Here is a 16,297-nt window from a genome sequence, read left to right as displayed (position 1 = left end):
TATTTAAAAAATGAAATTTAAAATATTGATCAATAACTCAAGTTAAATTTTATTTAATAAATGGAATTTAAAATATTTTGAAGGAATAAAATTTTAAAATTGAAAAAAAATAAAATAAATTAAAATTAACTTTATTCAAAATGACAATCAAATATTTATCAATGAATAAAGCTAACTTTATCACATTTCAATTCAAATTGAAAAAACAAATTTAGCTTTATCCAAAAAGACAATCAAATATTCATCAATGAATAAAGTTAAATTTTATTTAATAAATGAAATTTAAAATATTTTAAAGGAATGTAATTTAAAAATTGAAAAAAAAAAAAAAAATTTAACTTTATTCAAATTTAAAATATTGATGAATAAATAAAGTTCAATTTTATTTAAAAAATGAAATTTAAAATATTGATCAATAATTCAAGTTAAATTTTATTTAATAAATGGAATTTAAAATATTTTGAAGGAATGAAATTTTAAAATTGAAAAAAAAAATAAAAAAAATTAAAATTAACTTTATTCAAAATGACAATCAAAATATTTATCAATGAATAAAGCTAACTTTATCACATTTCAATTCAAATTGAAAAAACAAATTTAGCTTTATCCAAAAAGACAATCAAATATTGATCAATGAATAAAGTTAAATTTTATTTAATAAATGAAATTTAAAATATTTTAAATTTAGCTTTATCCAAAAAGACAATCAAATATTGATCAATGAATAAAGTTAAATTTCATTTAATAAATGAAATTTAAAATATTTTAAAGGAATGTAATTTAAAAATTGGAAAAAAAAATAAAAAAAAAATTAACTTTATTCAAATTTAAAATATTGATGAATAAATAAAGTTCAATTTTATTTAAAAAATGAAATTTAAAATAAAGTTCAATTTTATTTAAAAAATGAAATTTAAAATATTGATCAATAACTCAAGTTAAATTTTATTTAATAAATGGAATTTAAAATATTTTGAAGGAATGAAATTTTAAAATTGAAAAATAAAAAAAAATTAAAATTAACTTTATTCAAAATGACAATCAAATATTTATCAATGAATAAAGCTAACTTTATCACATCCAAGTTGGTTTTATTCAATTTTTAAATTTCATTTATTTACATCAAGATTGGTTTTATTCAATTTTTAAATTTCATTTGAAATATTGGTTATATATATATATTTTTTAAATGATAATGAATAAAGTTAACTTTTTTTTTTTTTTTTTCAATTTTTATGGTTTTATTCAATTTTTAAATTTCACTTATGTGAAATATTGGTTATATATATATATATATATGATTTTTCAAATGATAATGAATAAAGTTAACTTTGTGGTTTTATTCAAATTTTAAATTTCATTTATTTGAAATATTGGTTCATATATATATATATGATTTTCAAATATAACTTTAGGGTTTTTTTTCAATTTTTAAATTTCAAATCATTTTCAATTTTTTACTTTATTTGATTTTCAAATCAAATGATAATAAATAAAGTTAACTTTATCCCTTGATGTCCCTTCATCAAGGTTGGTTTTCTTTTCATGAATAAAGTTAACTTCATGGTTCTTTTCAATTTTTCAATTTAAATCAAATGATAATAAATAAAGTTAACTTTATCCATTCATTAAGGTTCGTTTTCTTTTCATGAATAAAGTTAATTTTATGGTTTTTTTTTTCAATTTTTAAATTTAAATCAAATGATAATAAATAAAGTTAACCTTATCCATTCATCAAGGTTGGTTTTCTTTTAATGAATAAAGTTAACTTTATGGTTTTTTTCCAATTTTTAAATTTCAAATCATTAAAGTTAACTTTATGTTTTTTTTCAATTTTTAAATTTCAAATCATTTTCAATTTTTAAATCTTAACATTCATATCAATAGTTTTTCTGAGTGCTTCGATGAGAGCTTGGTACTTTGTGATGTTATTAGTGAAATTAAATTCTACCCTACAAGCAATGAAAAATTTATTTCCCTTCGGATTGAGTAATAAGTAACCATCACAAACACCTTCCTTTGATTTTGACCCATAAAAATACAATGTCCATACTTCATCATCATTCATTTTCAATTTTTCAATTTTTAATTTTATTAGTCCCTGCCATCTGGCAATGGCCAAGGACCCAAAGGAGTAATAAGTAACCATCACAAACACCTTCCTTTGATTTTGACCCATAAAAATACAATGTCCATACTTCATCATCATTCATTTCAATTTTTAAATTTTTAACTTTATTAGTCCCTGCCATCTGGCAATGGCCAGGGACCCAGTGATCGAAATATCCGGTGTAACCATTAGTTCAGCAGGGACTATAGTAATCGAAATGTCGGGTTCCATTTTTAAATTTTTTATTTTATTAGTCCCTGCCATCTCGCAATGGCCAGGGATCACAGGGATCAGTGATCGAAATAATATCGGGTGGAAGCATTAGTTCAGCAGGGACTATAGTAATCGAAATGTCGGGTTCAATTTTTTAATTTTTAATTTTATTAGTCCCTGTCATCTGGCAATGGCCAGGACCCAGTGATCGAAATATCGGGTGTAAGCATTAGTTCAACAGGGACTATAGTAATCGAAATGTCGGGTGTAAGCATTAGTTTAGCAACTTAACGTTAACAAATAACCAAAGTTTGTAATCAAGCTCAGTATATTTTACACTGCAAGAAGGACGTTAACAAATAACCAAAGCTTGTAATCAAGCTCCTTATATTTTACACTGCAAGCTCCTTCACTATCTTATAGGCAAAAACATAAGTTATATTCATTAGTTTAGTTTTCATAAACTAACAATTGAATTAATATGAATTAATGTTAGCATTAATTCTGGAGCATTTAATATTTATTATTTTTTCATATCTGCTCGTATTCGCTAGTATTTGTGACATCTAACAATTGAATTAATGTTAGCATTAATTCTGTAGCATTTAATATATATTATTTTTTCATATCTCATATCTACTAGTATTTGTGACATCTGCCTGTTTTTGTGATAGGTGACTACTTCTTTGTGACATCTGCTATACTCGTATTTGCTAGTATTTGTGACATCTGCCCCTTTTTGTGATAGGTGACTACTTCTTTGTGACATCTGCTAGCACAAAGGGACCTGGCATAAGGCGTCTGTGACATCTGCCAACACAGCCAACACATAGGAGCTCCTAACACATAGGAGCTTTAGGAGCTTCGTTGGAACAGTTGCAGGTAGTTTTGCAACTTAATCTGCAGCTTTAGGAGCTTCGTTGGAACAGTTGCTGGTAGTTTTGCAACTTAATCTGCAATGGGATCGCTGATGGTAGATATGCTTCAGGTTTCACCACCGCACATGCTTCAGGTTTCACCACCGCAATTGGTATCAATATACTGAAAAATATAGTAAATATGGATCTGTCTTGAACACATGGGATCTCATGGGATCGCTTTAATGGATAGCTGGAACAGTTGCTGGTTGATATGCTGGTAGCTATGCTTCAGGTTTCACCACCCCACCCAACCTGAAAAAATCATTTTGCATTTTGCAATCTTGAAGACACTGTTTCTATTGAAGACTGTTTCTATTTCTATTTGCAAGGGTATTTATGCTTTCTGCTTTCTATGAAAAATTAGTGGCTTAACTTACCGCTGTAAGTGATAAGTTTCATTTCGTTGCAAGGATCATCGCTCTGTTTTTTGTTGTCATCTGAGAATTATAATTTCTTCTTACCTGCAGGAATTCACACATCCATTAACCTTTCACACACATCCATTAATCCTGATGTCGGTCAGCTAAAACAAAGAAATCCACGAAACCCAACAAATCTTAGCTAAAACAAAGAAAACAAAGAAATCCACGAAACCCAACAAATCTTATCTTGTTGTTGACGTTTGGGGATAAGGTTTTTAGATAGAATTGATATTCGCATTAGCTTAGATTCGGCCTCCTCCGGCATGATCATGTGAAATTTACGAGTACATTTAAAATAAGAGATTCTCATAATTTTCTTTAGTTAACTTTATCCATTCATCAAGGTTGGTTTTCTTTTATTTGAAATATTGGTGATAATAAATAAAGTTAACTTCATCCATTCATCAATGTTAGTTTTCTTTTATGTGAAATATTGGTTATATATATATATATATATAATTTTCAAATAATAATAATTAAAGTTAATTTTAGGGTTTAGTTAACTTTATGGTTTTTTTTTCAATTTTTAAATTTCAAATCAATTATATATATATATATATATATTTATTGGTTATATATATATATGTATTTTCTTTTGTTTGAAATATTGATTATATATATATATATATATATATTATTTTCAAATAAAATTATTTATATATATATATATATGTTTTTCTTAAATTTCAGATTTTCAATATATATATATGTTTTTCTTAAATTTAAGATTTTCAATAAATATATATATATATATATATATATATATATATATATATTTTTGATTTGAAATATTGGTTATATATATATATATTATATATTTTCTTTGATTTGAAATATTGGTTATATATATATATATATATATATGATTTGATATATATATATTTTTACTTGAAATATTGGTTTTATATATATATATATATATATATATATATATGATTTTGAAATGAAGTTATTTATATATATATATATATGTTTTTCCTAAATTTCAAATCACTTTTCAATATATATATGTAAAAGCTCTAAACAATTAAACATAGTAAAATGCATATATTAAACATAGTAAAATACATATATAAAAAAAAAATTATTTACATTGCGGTAAATGCTATGGTGGATATGACATTTACGGATTAACCATTTAATTCAAGTTTTGGGAATGGTTAATACGGGTCAGTTTACAGGTGTCAAACTTTATGGTTGAAGTACTATCCCATGTGATTAACCTAATCACAACGTGGATGGTACACAGGTGTCAACCCTTACCTTATTCCAGCTATCTACCTTATCAAAAACGGTGATTTTTTATTGGTTATGTTTTCAATGTCCTGCTCTGCCATGGTACGTGGCACGAGCAGGGTCTATCTCTGCAGTGGTTCTCCTTGGGCTCGGCATTGCATCGACGGAGGAAAATGGGTGTGAAGATCTGACGGTCAGCCTTGTCTTCATTTGGGTTCAAGCCTTCAATCGACTGTTTTGTTTTCCTTTCTGTTTTTCTTTTGCTCCCGGGACTCCATTCCGCCTTTCTCCATGCCTTACATGGTGCTGGATCTACCTGCGGCACAGGGCTGGAAACTCGATGCATGGTCTCCTCTGCACAGCCACGAGTTCATTCTCGCGCTTCAACTCCCAGATGATGGCAAGGTAATCTGAGATAATTTAAATTTCCTTAGGCACAATATCCGTTATTGATACAATGTTTCCCTTCTCAATGCTAAATGGTTATGGTGTTTTCTTACATGTGTATCAATAGAGGAATCAGCTACTTCTCCGAACAGAGAGTTGTGCTTCTAGTCAAACCCCTCCGCTCGCAGCTTCTCGGATAAGCAACAACCACAGTTTTCTGGGTTGCTGGAAATCTGCGTGTTTTGTCTCTTTTAGGTGCACTACCTCCTAGCTCCTAGATTTCCATTGTTGAATGTATGAGAAGAGGAGATGGCCGAACAGCTCCGCGCTGTTGCTGGGTACTCCATTCCGTTGCATTCAAGGGTTTGATGGATATTTAAATCTAATGAGTCTATTGTCCATCGAGGTGTCCGAAGACTGATTCCTGAGTTCTTGGGGCTTAGTATGCTTTCGGGCAGACCCTAGTTAGCTCTGCATGTTACTATATTTACTGTATTGCACTCTGAGAAGATAATTTTCCTAAGAAATGCACTCTGATTTTTGTATAGCACAGTTTCCTATTTTTAGGCATGCAACCAAGGGTTTGCTTGTGTATGTCATCAACATGCCTATTCTGGTGCAATGTTTGTGTTCAGATATAATTATATGTTTACTTATTTGATATTAATCCTGTGCTGAGAATTAGAAAATTCGATGTTAATGTTTGTGTTCAGATATAATTATGTGTTTACTTATTTGTTACTATTGTTGTGCTGAGAATTAGAAAATTCGATGTTAAGAATGCTAGTATGGTTCACACAAGGTACTTGACTGAAAGAATTAATCTATTAATGGTTCTCCATTTCGAATGTTAAGTTCTCTTTTATTTGTTGTTGTTTCATTAGATACAAAATTCGTTTGAGACTGTTAGGTGGTTTTTACTTCCTCTGATGAGGGTTCTCCTGTCGCAAGGGTTTTTGGGATTTCTTGAATAGGCCAAGTCACATTCAATTAAAGTCTCCTACATTGTTTTGGCCAACTTAATGAATGCAAGTCGAACCCCTCTTTGCCACACACACAGGTTTTATACACGTAACTTATGATGTTTAAGCCTAGTAAAGGCATACTGTTTACTGTCCACAGTTTCTGTATCATGCTAGACTCATATTATTGACCTGCATGTAATGTTACGCATCATTTTTGCACAGCTATTTAATACTTGCTATAGTTATCGTTCATCTTACACAATTATATAATACTTGCTATGGTGAAACGTTCCGTGGGTTGAGCTATGAGCATAACCCTTACGGCCGTTCCAGATACTTTGTTTTCACTGAGTTATTGTTTTATCAAAGGCCCTCGGCCCTATTCTATGGTTTCCATAAAGTATCTTTGTGACTCATACAGTAATGTCAATTCCAAACCAGTTCTGCAGATAGACTATATGTATTAACCCTATATGACAGCTCCACTATCGCTGTTTAATGTCTAGCAAGATTAATAATTAACTGCAGCAAATAACCAGATAAAGAACATAAATACCTGAACCGGTCTGTGTGCCATTTCGCCTGCTGCTCAAGTCAGAGTTATTTAAGAATACATACCTGTAATCTGCTACCGTTGTGCCTTCTTCAGGGAATCACCTGCAATGATTTTGCTCTTATCCTCCCAACCTTGAGATCCACTTCACTGGATTCTCCCCCCGAGCCGTCTTGCAGGCCTGCAGCCCTCAACAAGACTCATGCACTACTGTGCTGGGTTATCTGGTCACTACCAGACTTAACCTCCTTTCTCACTCTGCTCTCTCTCTCTGGAAAACTCTTCTCTCTGCCTGTTCATCAACAGCCCAGAGGTTTTCCTCCCAGGACCTTTCCTTGGGTGAGAGGCAGTTGTTTTTCAGTTTCATAACTGATTTTATTTTCTTTTAATAGAAAATCCTCCTTTTGGAGGCTGCCAGCATTTCATCAATACACATATGCAAAATAGTCTATTATATTCACTTTCAAAATTAACAATGTCATTAAGTAATAACAAGTTACCACTCATACAGTTTTCACCACAGTAATTATCCAGAATTACAAGTTACCGGGGTCATTACATCTCCCCCCCCTGGGATTGGACATCGTCCCGATGTCTATTTCCGTTAAATAAATTCGGGTAAGCCTTTCTAAAAAGTTCCTCGTCTTCCCATGTAGCCTCCTCAGGGCCATAGTGCTGCCACAACACTTTAATTTGGGTAATAACCCGTTTCCGCAGCCGCACTTCTCTCCGGTCGAGAATGCTCTGTGGTTCGACCAGGACCTCGCCTTCCGGTTCGACCTGCAGACAACCAATACTTTAATCAATTTCCTATTGAATATAGCTGCATAATCAAAACAACCGGATTAATTCTTACCCGCATATCTTGCCATTGAATAACATGTTTAGGGTCATATACATATTTCTTTAGGACAGAAACATGGAACACATTGTGAATCTTAATATGACTTGGCAAAGCAAGTTGGTAGGCCACTGGCCCCACTCTAGCTAAAATCTGAAACGGTCCAAAGTATCGAGGAGCCAGCTTGGCGCACCCACTCCACTGCAGTGTGCTCCTTCTGGTTTGAATCCTTACAAACACATGGTCACCAACATTATACTCTGTGAATCTTCTTTTCCTGTCTGCGAAACTTTTCTGTCTGTCTTGTGCAGCCTTTAAATTTGCTCGCACTCTCTTCACCATATCTTCCATGTCTTTTAGCATTTCCGGACCCAAACTCAGCTTGTCCTCCGGTCCACCCCAACTTGAGGGTGTGCGGCACTTTCGCCCATACAGGACCTCAAAGGGACTTAGCTGGGTTGAGGTGTGATACCCATTGTTGTAGGCAAATTCGACCAGATGCAAATACTCTTCCCATTGACTTGGTTTTAGCATCACATTCGCCCTCAACATGTCTTCCAATACCTGATTAACTCGCTCAGTTTGACCATCGGTCTGTGGGTGATAAGCCGTGCTAAAATTCAACTGAGTGCCCAACTCGGCAAACAATGTTCTCCAAAAGGTGGAAGTGAATTTCACATCACGGTCTGATATGATTACCTTTGGCAATCCATGCAAACGGAACACATTTTGCATAAAGAGATGAGCAATTTGTACCGCCTTGTAAGTGGATTGCACAGGTATGAAGTGCGCTGCTTTACTCAATTTATCAACCACGACCATAATAGAATCGTTGCCCTTCTTTGTTCGTGGTAACCCAGTTACGAAATCCATGGAAATGGTTTCCCATTTCCATTCCGGAATAGGCAAAGGCTGCAACAGTCCCGCTGGGTGTTGATGTTCAGCCTTAATTTGCTGGCATTCCAAACACCTCGCCAAGTACTCCACTACCTGTTTCTTCATTCCTGGCCAGTAATACTCTTTCTTGAGTGCCGTGACCATCTTTTGGTACCCTGGGTGGCCAGTGTAGTGGCTGATGTGGAACTCATCTAGAATCAGCCTCTTAAGGTCATTTGAGTCAGGTACATACATTTTCTTATTAAAACACAACATTCCAGCACTATCTAATGTGTACCCTTGCTGTAATCTTCCATTAACAGATTGTTGTACCTGCTGTTTTAAATGCTGGTATTCAGAATCGCCACTTGCTGCTGCTTTTATTTGTTCAACCAGCGAACTCCGCCACTTGCTGGCTGAAAGTTCACATAAACAATGAACCTTTCGACTTAAGGCATCTGCCACCCGGTTTTCTTTGCCCTTTAAATGCTTTATTTCAAAGTCAAACCCACTTAGAAAATCTGCCCAACGGCCTTGTCTCGCATTCAAGGTAGGTTGGCTGAAATAATGCGTCAGACTGTGATGATCTGTTAACAACAGAAATTTCTTCCCAAGGAGGTAATGTCGCCACATCTTTAGTGCATGAATAACAGCAGTTAATTCTAAATCGTAAGCAGAGTATCTCTGCTCATGCTCTTTTAGTTTCCTTGATTCATACGCTATTACTTTTCCTTCCTGCATCAGTACTCCTCCCACGCCCTCCTTGCTTGCATCGGTGCACACCACGTAATCCTTATTAGGATCAGCTATCCTCAGGATGGGTGCAGTGGTGAGTAGGTGCTTCAAGCGGTCAAAACTCTGCTGACACTCTGCTGTCCACCTAAATATCTTTCCCTTCTTTTGCAATGAGGTGATAGGATAGGCTATCCTAGAAAAGCCTTCCACAAACCTCCGGTAATAGCCAGCTAACCCCATAAAGGATCTGATATCAGCAACGTCTTTGGGTATAGGCCATTCCATAATAGATTTTATCTTCTCGGGGTCAACTGCAATTCCTTCTTTAGTAATCACGTGACCCAAATACTGAATTTCCTCCTTGAAGAAATCGCATTTGCTGAACTTAGCGTATAGCTGATGCTCCCGAAGAGTTTGTAACACCAATCTAAGGTGCTCCTCATGTTCCTGTTGGGAACGAGAATATATCAAAATGTCGTCAATGAATATCAGTACAAACTTGTCCAAAAACCTGTGAAACACGCTATTCATCATGCACATAAAGGTAGCAGGTGCATTGGTCAAACCAAAAGGTAGCACTACAAATTCGTAGTGCCCATAGCGTGTCCGGAAAGCGGTTTTGGCAATGTCCTCATCTTTAATCCTGATCTGATGATAACCAGATCACAGATCAATCTTGGAAAACACTTTTGCCCCTTTCACTTGATCAAAGAGTTCATCTATCCTGGGTAAGGGGTACTTGTTTTTGACCGTGAGCTTATTCAGCTGCCGGTAATCTATGCACATGCGAAGGGTCCCATCCTTCTTCTTCACAAATAATACCGGAGCTCCCCAGGGTGATACACTGGGACGTATGTACTGTTTATCCAACAACTCTTGGAGCTGCATTTTCAACTCTGTTAACTCTGGTACGCTCATTCGGTAGGGTGCCCGCGATACGGGTGCCGCCCCCGGTATCAGATCTATAGTGAAGTCTATGTCCCTCTTTGGAGGTAGCCCCGGTACCTCTTCAGGAAAAACATCTGTAAATTCCTGTACCACTGGAATATCGTCTAATGCAGACATCTTATCTTTCTGGTTTGCATAGCCAACTTGTATGGCATAGATCTGACATTTCTTTCTAATACATTTAGCTAACTGAGTTGCAGTGATAGGTCGAATCTGAACAGGATGTTTAATTCCCTGCAATTCCTGCTGCTGCCCCAAATCATCTTTGTAGTATATGGTCTTGGTTTTGCAATTCACCAATGACCAGTGCTTTTCCAGCCAATCCATACCAATAAGAATGTCATAAGAGCCTAATGGAAGTACATTCAGGTCTGCTGTTACGGGCTGTCCAGCTATACTGAAAGAACAGTTATTAACTTTAGCTAAAACCCGCCTTTTGGCTCCCGTAGCTAACTGGACCAACCATGGGTTTTTGAACTTTTCCGGTGGTAGCTTACAATGTTCCACTACTTTTGGACTAACATAACTTAAAGTAGCTCCTGGATCAATAAGTATAGCTACAGAAAGGTTTGAAATCTTACCTTCGAATTCCACCATGGAAGGTTGGTATTCCGCTTGCCGGTCCTCTAAGGCTGCATTAATTCTTGGTACGCTGCGCGCCACATCCCCAACAGTTGAGGCTTCATGGATTTGAGATATTTGATCAGCTCTTTTACGCTGTGGACAATTCCTAGCGTAGTGCGGTCCTTCACACACCCAGCACTGAACTGGAGGTCTGGTTCCCTCAATCTCTGATCTAGCAGGTGGTTCGCTGATCCTGCTCTCGCTTGGCTTAGCCCGGAAGGTGCCCTTATTTGTGTTTCTGTTAAACTGCCCCTTTCCAGCTCCTTTACCGCCATTTCCCCGGCTGCCTTTGTTGTTCCCAGCAACTCTGTTGCCTTTTCTTTCATTCCATTTCTTGTTTGGAATGTCTCCTTTTTGTTTGTTCTGCTGGTAACAAATTCTAGCCTTCCGAATTGCCTCATCCATGGTTCGGGGATTGTCAAATTCAATCCGTTCCCTTATATAAGCTGGTAGGCTGCTCACGAACCTCTGAACCTTGGCCTTCTCCTCCTTGATGTATGGCACATAGCGAAGCAGGGAAGTGAAGCGATTTATGAATTCATCCATGGACTGCTGTCCCAGCCGTAAGTCATGGAATTCCCGTGCCTTCTCATCATAGAAGCGCTCAGTCAAATATCTCTCCTTAAAGTATTTCTGAAATTTTTCCCAGGTTATGCTTTGTTCACTTACTCCCTTCACAATTTTAATTTCTTCCCACCACAAGGTAGCTTTGCCTTGTAGCTGGAAAATGGCCAGCCGTGCCTTCAGATTTTGATCATATTCATATAGTTGAAAATACTTGTTAATATTAATTAACCAAGCCTCCGCTGCTTCTTCCTGTTCTCCATCGAACAGTGGAGGTTTGATTTTCCGGAATTCTCCCTGTAATTCCAGTTTCTGTCTCTTTGAGGTTTGCTGCTCTTGCACGTTATCAGAATGGTCTTCCTGTTCTTCTGAAAGCTCAGGTGCGTAATCCCGTTCTTCAGTTCCCCTTTGCTGTTCCGCACTGGGGTTGGCTAAGGGTGGATTTTGTTTGTCTGACAAGCTTTTCAATATCCTTTCTTGCTCCATTGTTAATCGCGCATTGTCCTCTCGTAGACGCGCCATCTCACCTTTCAACTCTTGTACAGTTTGCAGTATTGCCAAATTGGTACTGCGTGTCTCAGCACCAAGCTGTACCCACAACTCAGCATTTTCTTGAGGGATGCCGCCAGCTCCCTGCATTTCCTCCATCTTGCTTATTGACTGTTAGCAGCTGGCTGTTTCTGTATGGACCTCCTAATTGGTACACAAGAAAAATCATTTAGCTGCATTATCGTTTTCTCATATATACATTATAAGGTAATCTTTATTGTTCCAGAGGCCACAGTTTTGAATCCTCTGCTCTGATACCACATTGTCACGACCACATTCTAACTTATACCAAATAAATTATCACTTGACCCTTACAAATCACTTGCCACTGTGATCACAGGGTATTCGGCATCATGGTATAACATTATAAAACATGCACATTTATTTAATTCACCTGCATATGTTATGACTTACCATTAGGTTGGTTTCCACGCGGGTATGCTTACGTTACACTTACCCACTCCAGCACTATGCCACAACCTTATTGCATTGAATAACTTGTTCACTAAACGCGGCACCAGGTGGAAAGCGGATGTTAATCCAGCTCATCCATCCTGTGGCCAGGTGGAAGGAGGCCATGTGATTGTCATGTGAACGTTCAGGGTTGTACAGCTATGGTTTTCGCGCCAGCCTTCCCGCCCATACGAACGATGGTGATCATTCCGTTTAATCGTAGGGCTCAGATTGATCGAGGGTTTGACCGGCATCATAAAATCCCCCGAGTTCTTCGGCCTCAGTTCATTTGCGTCCAGAGCGAGCCTCAACTTAGCGGAATCTCCTCCGCACCGCTCCAGGTCTACCACTCTCTCTCGGGTATGAATCTTTCTGCTCGTAATACTAACACACAGGTTTAAAGTCCTGCAAATCAACCGTCTATTATGTATTTCATTGCACCTTGCGGTTCTCTGTTACAGATAATGATGGTTTATGTTTTGTGCAGGAGGGTTTGGTCCTTACAGCTTCTATCGCCTGCGAGGAGAGTGTGCTGGTCCACGGCCATTCCGGGTGAGTCCTCATACTTGCAAGCGTAGTAAAATAGAGAATGTCTATTGTTAGGTGGATTGGAGGTCTCCACAGGCCGGACGAGACTTATGTCTTGACATTCCTGTATTCTCAGGTCTGAATGTTGTTGTTCAAGCTTCTTGATGCGATTTACAGGCGGCCCCTTTCTATGCCGGACCTGTATCTCGTGAAACCCTAAGGTTTTAGCTATGAATGCTTACGGCTACAAGCCATTTGTAAATCGGGGTAAATGGTACTTGGATCTGAGTCCAAATCTCTGTTTTGAACTGATACAGTTAATACAGTGTTCATATATATATTCCAGTATTTTGTATGGTTAATAGAACCCTTATGTTTCTATTTCTGTTACGCATTCTATTGGACTACAGTCCCTTTCGGGCTCCTGAAGCAATTATTATGAATGATTTAGCTGCGTGTCGAACGTCTTATGCTCGGTTACTCATATCCTCTATTAATATCATGTGATGTCAAACATATACACTTTTACACACTACTCATATCCTCTATTAATATGATGTGACGTCAAATATATACACGTTTTAAAACCATACGTTGGCTTGTGTTAGATGTTGTGCTATGAGATGGCCCATACTTTATACACAACGCTATTAACCCCAACGCTATTAGACCCTCGTAACCATATGACTGCATCTTCATCTTCAAAGTTGAAGCCTCAACACAAAAGATTTGACAATTTCATTCTGTACATAATTTCTATGCATTAACTACACCGAAGGTCATTTATTTTCTATTTTTTATTTAAATTTGTCGATCATTTATTTTCTATCTAAATTTTTCCACTATCTAGAATTTTTACTACACAGCTTATTGAATAATTGTTTGAACTTAATGACGATTTATATGTTTCATTTAGACTTTCTTTGCTACAATATATTGTTGAATACTATAGTATATTGATGAAAAAGAGCAACAAATTTGGTATGTTCAACTTGTTTCCTCTTCTTACTCTAGATTATGAACTCTAGATATCGCTCCTTATTACAACGACAATTCATTTCAACTCTTTTTTCAACACGTTCACTTCCATCCTTGAGAATATTCCATCATTGAGAATTTTTAAGTATGGTTTAATTGACATTACAAGTGAGTTATATTCTTCTTTTTCGAACACAGATTTATCATTAACTACTTCTCATAGTTGGATCCCTAGCTATTACGAGGTTCCCTAGTACACTATCAAGTCTGCTTCAGTATTTAGAAAACTTCTAAAGCACTCGAGATACTCGTCCACAAATCACCAAGCTCGACAGTGAACGACAGGCAATGATCAACATAGTTCACTCAACTTGCTCAGGCACACTCGTCAACCAACAAGCAAACAACGATCGACATACTTCACCAAAGGGCAATCCACTTCCTCAGATTTGCACAAGACCTTCACAACACTGAGCCCACTGCTCTTCACACCACCGAACCCTCAAGGATCGAACACCGTTCTACTTCTCACAGCTCTCAACTTCACACATGTCTTCACACTACAGGGTCAAAATGAAATATTTGGGTCATGTTTCTAAGCCTAAGTGAGAGTTGGACAAGGAGGCCAGTTAACATATAGATTATGATTAAAGGGAGGCTTTAGAATAATAATCACAACAACTATCATGATTAAAGGGAGGCTTTAGAATAATAATCACAACAACTATTTAATAAGTCCCAAGTACAAATTATAGATAGTTGTTGTCACTCAATAAGTTGAAGGTCAACAGATTTAGGTAGAAAATAAATGATCATCGAGGAACTTGTTGTGGTTTCTACGACTCACTTTATGTATAAATTATAACTCGTTATAGTTTCTACTACTCATTTCATGTATAAATTGCAACTTTTGTGAATGAAATTGTCAAGCTCTTTGTTAGAAGTTTTCAATTCTCATACCATGTGAGAGTTGAAGACTTCACACAAAAGGCTTGATCATTTTATTCCACACAATGGCATTTATACATAAAGTGAGCTGTAGAAACTACAACTACACCTAGTACAGGGAAAGTTATTTATTTCTTACCTAAATTTACGGACTATTAATTCACTAACTCACATGGACTATCTAAAATGTGTATTAACTGACATGGACTATCTAAAATGTGTATTAACTGACATGGACTATCTAAAATGTTTATTGTGTTGTTTATTGTTGTGATTATTATTCTAATATTCATGTAGTACATTTAGATAGTGACCTATAGTGCACTTTCAAATATCACTATGACTTTCAATCCAACTGTGGAAATTGGTTTAGGGTCCAACTATGACTTTCAATCCAAGGGTGACTTTCAATCCAAGGGTGGAAATTGGTTTAGGGTTTCTAAACAATGAGAGAACCTTTGGAAATTGGTTTCCACGGTCCTAACCGTGGAAATTTGTTTGGGGTTTCTAAACGATGAGAAAACCTTTCTACCGGTTATTTGGTCATTCAAGGCTTTCAATGAAAGTTACCAGAGCTCAGCTCCTCGTGCTATACATTAGTGCGTGATCTTCCAGGCTAATTTTTGACCAACTTCTAGTTATTTTCCTTTCCTTAACGTTACATGCGGTCAAGGGTTTTTCCTTTCCTTTCCTAACGTTACATGCGGTCAAGGGTTTTTCACCATTAATTATGTTTACTGTGGACAGAGATTTGCCTGGCTAGAGCGTTATCCTGGCCATGGCAGCGGTTTACACCCTGTTCGGGGCTTATAGCTACGGCCATGTTTTAATTTGTTTACTCTTATATTTACCAGGTTTATACCCTGTTCAGCGCTTATAGCTACGGCCATGTTTTAATCTGTTTACTCTTATATTTACCATTTTCTTTCTGTAATAGTAATAACTTGGTTTTTGGCATTGTTTTCGACATAGAAATATGGCTGTAGGCATTTTGTACCCAGGTATACCATTTCGCTTAAGTTTTAACCTTCAGATTTTAATTTATATTTTGTAATATATATTTAAGTTTTAACCTTGAGATTTTTAATTTTAAATGAAAAAAAATATATATGTGATTATATTATTTTAATTAAAAAATCAGAAAATAATAATATATTGATCTTAAGTATTAGGGGGTTTTGCATTATATTAGATATCATTTTGGGATTCAACTGTGTTAAGTCATCCATGTACAACCATTTTCATGATAGGTAGTGTGTTAAGTAAGTCATCTATTTACAACCATTTCCGTGATAGGTAGTTGTAACTCACTAATTTCTCCGGGGAGGTCAGTCACCCATCCTAGATTGCCTTGGCTCAAGCACGCTTAACTGAGGAGTTTTCCCAAATCAAAGTTACTTACCTTGCTACCCCATTTGTAAAACCTTAGCAAGTATTGTGCCTCATG

The 16,297-nt window shown here is 36.0% G+C and overlaps 1 protein-coding gene and 1 long non-coding RNA gene across 2 annotated transcripts in view; both read left to right on the top strand.

Annotated features, from left to right (window-relative positions):
* Positions 1-16,297, top strand: part of LOC149172011 (uncharacterized) — a 335,499-nt gene that overhangs the window by 45,459 nt on the left and 273,743 nt on the right. The window contains exon 2 of the long non-coding RNA XR_016259594.1: positions 3,072-3,335. This is a non-coding gene — a long non-coding RNA (uncharacterized LOC149172011). The remainder of the gene's footprint in view (positions 1-3,071; positions 3,336-16,297) is intronic.
* Positions 12,382-13,286, top strand: LOC149172012 (uncharacterized). Its single transcript, XM_089428081.1, has 4 exons — positions 12,382-12,533; positions 12,627-12,756; positions 12,884-12,948; positions 13,061-13,286. The coding sequence occupies exons 1-4, from the start codon at positions 12,382-12,384 to the stop codon at positions 13,134-13,136; spliced, it is 423 nt and encodes a 140-aa protein (XP_089284207.1). The 3' UTR covers positions 13,137-13,286.

This window comes from Pinus tabuliformis, chromosome 4_2 (genome assembly GCF_031772625.1).
Source record: "Pinus tabuliformis cultivar Carrire ecotype Pingquan chromosome 4_2, CPIR1, whole genome shotgun sequence".
NCBI lineage: Eukaryota > Viridiplantae > Streptophyta > Pinopsida > Pinales > Pinaceae > Pinus > Pinus tabuliformis.
The sequence above is the reverse complement of the archived record's forward strand: the minus strand, read 5'-3'. Positions and strand labels throughout refer to the sequence as shown.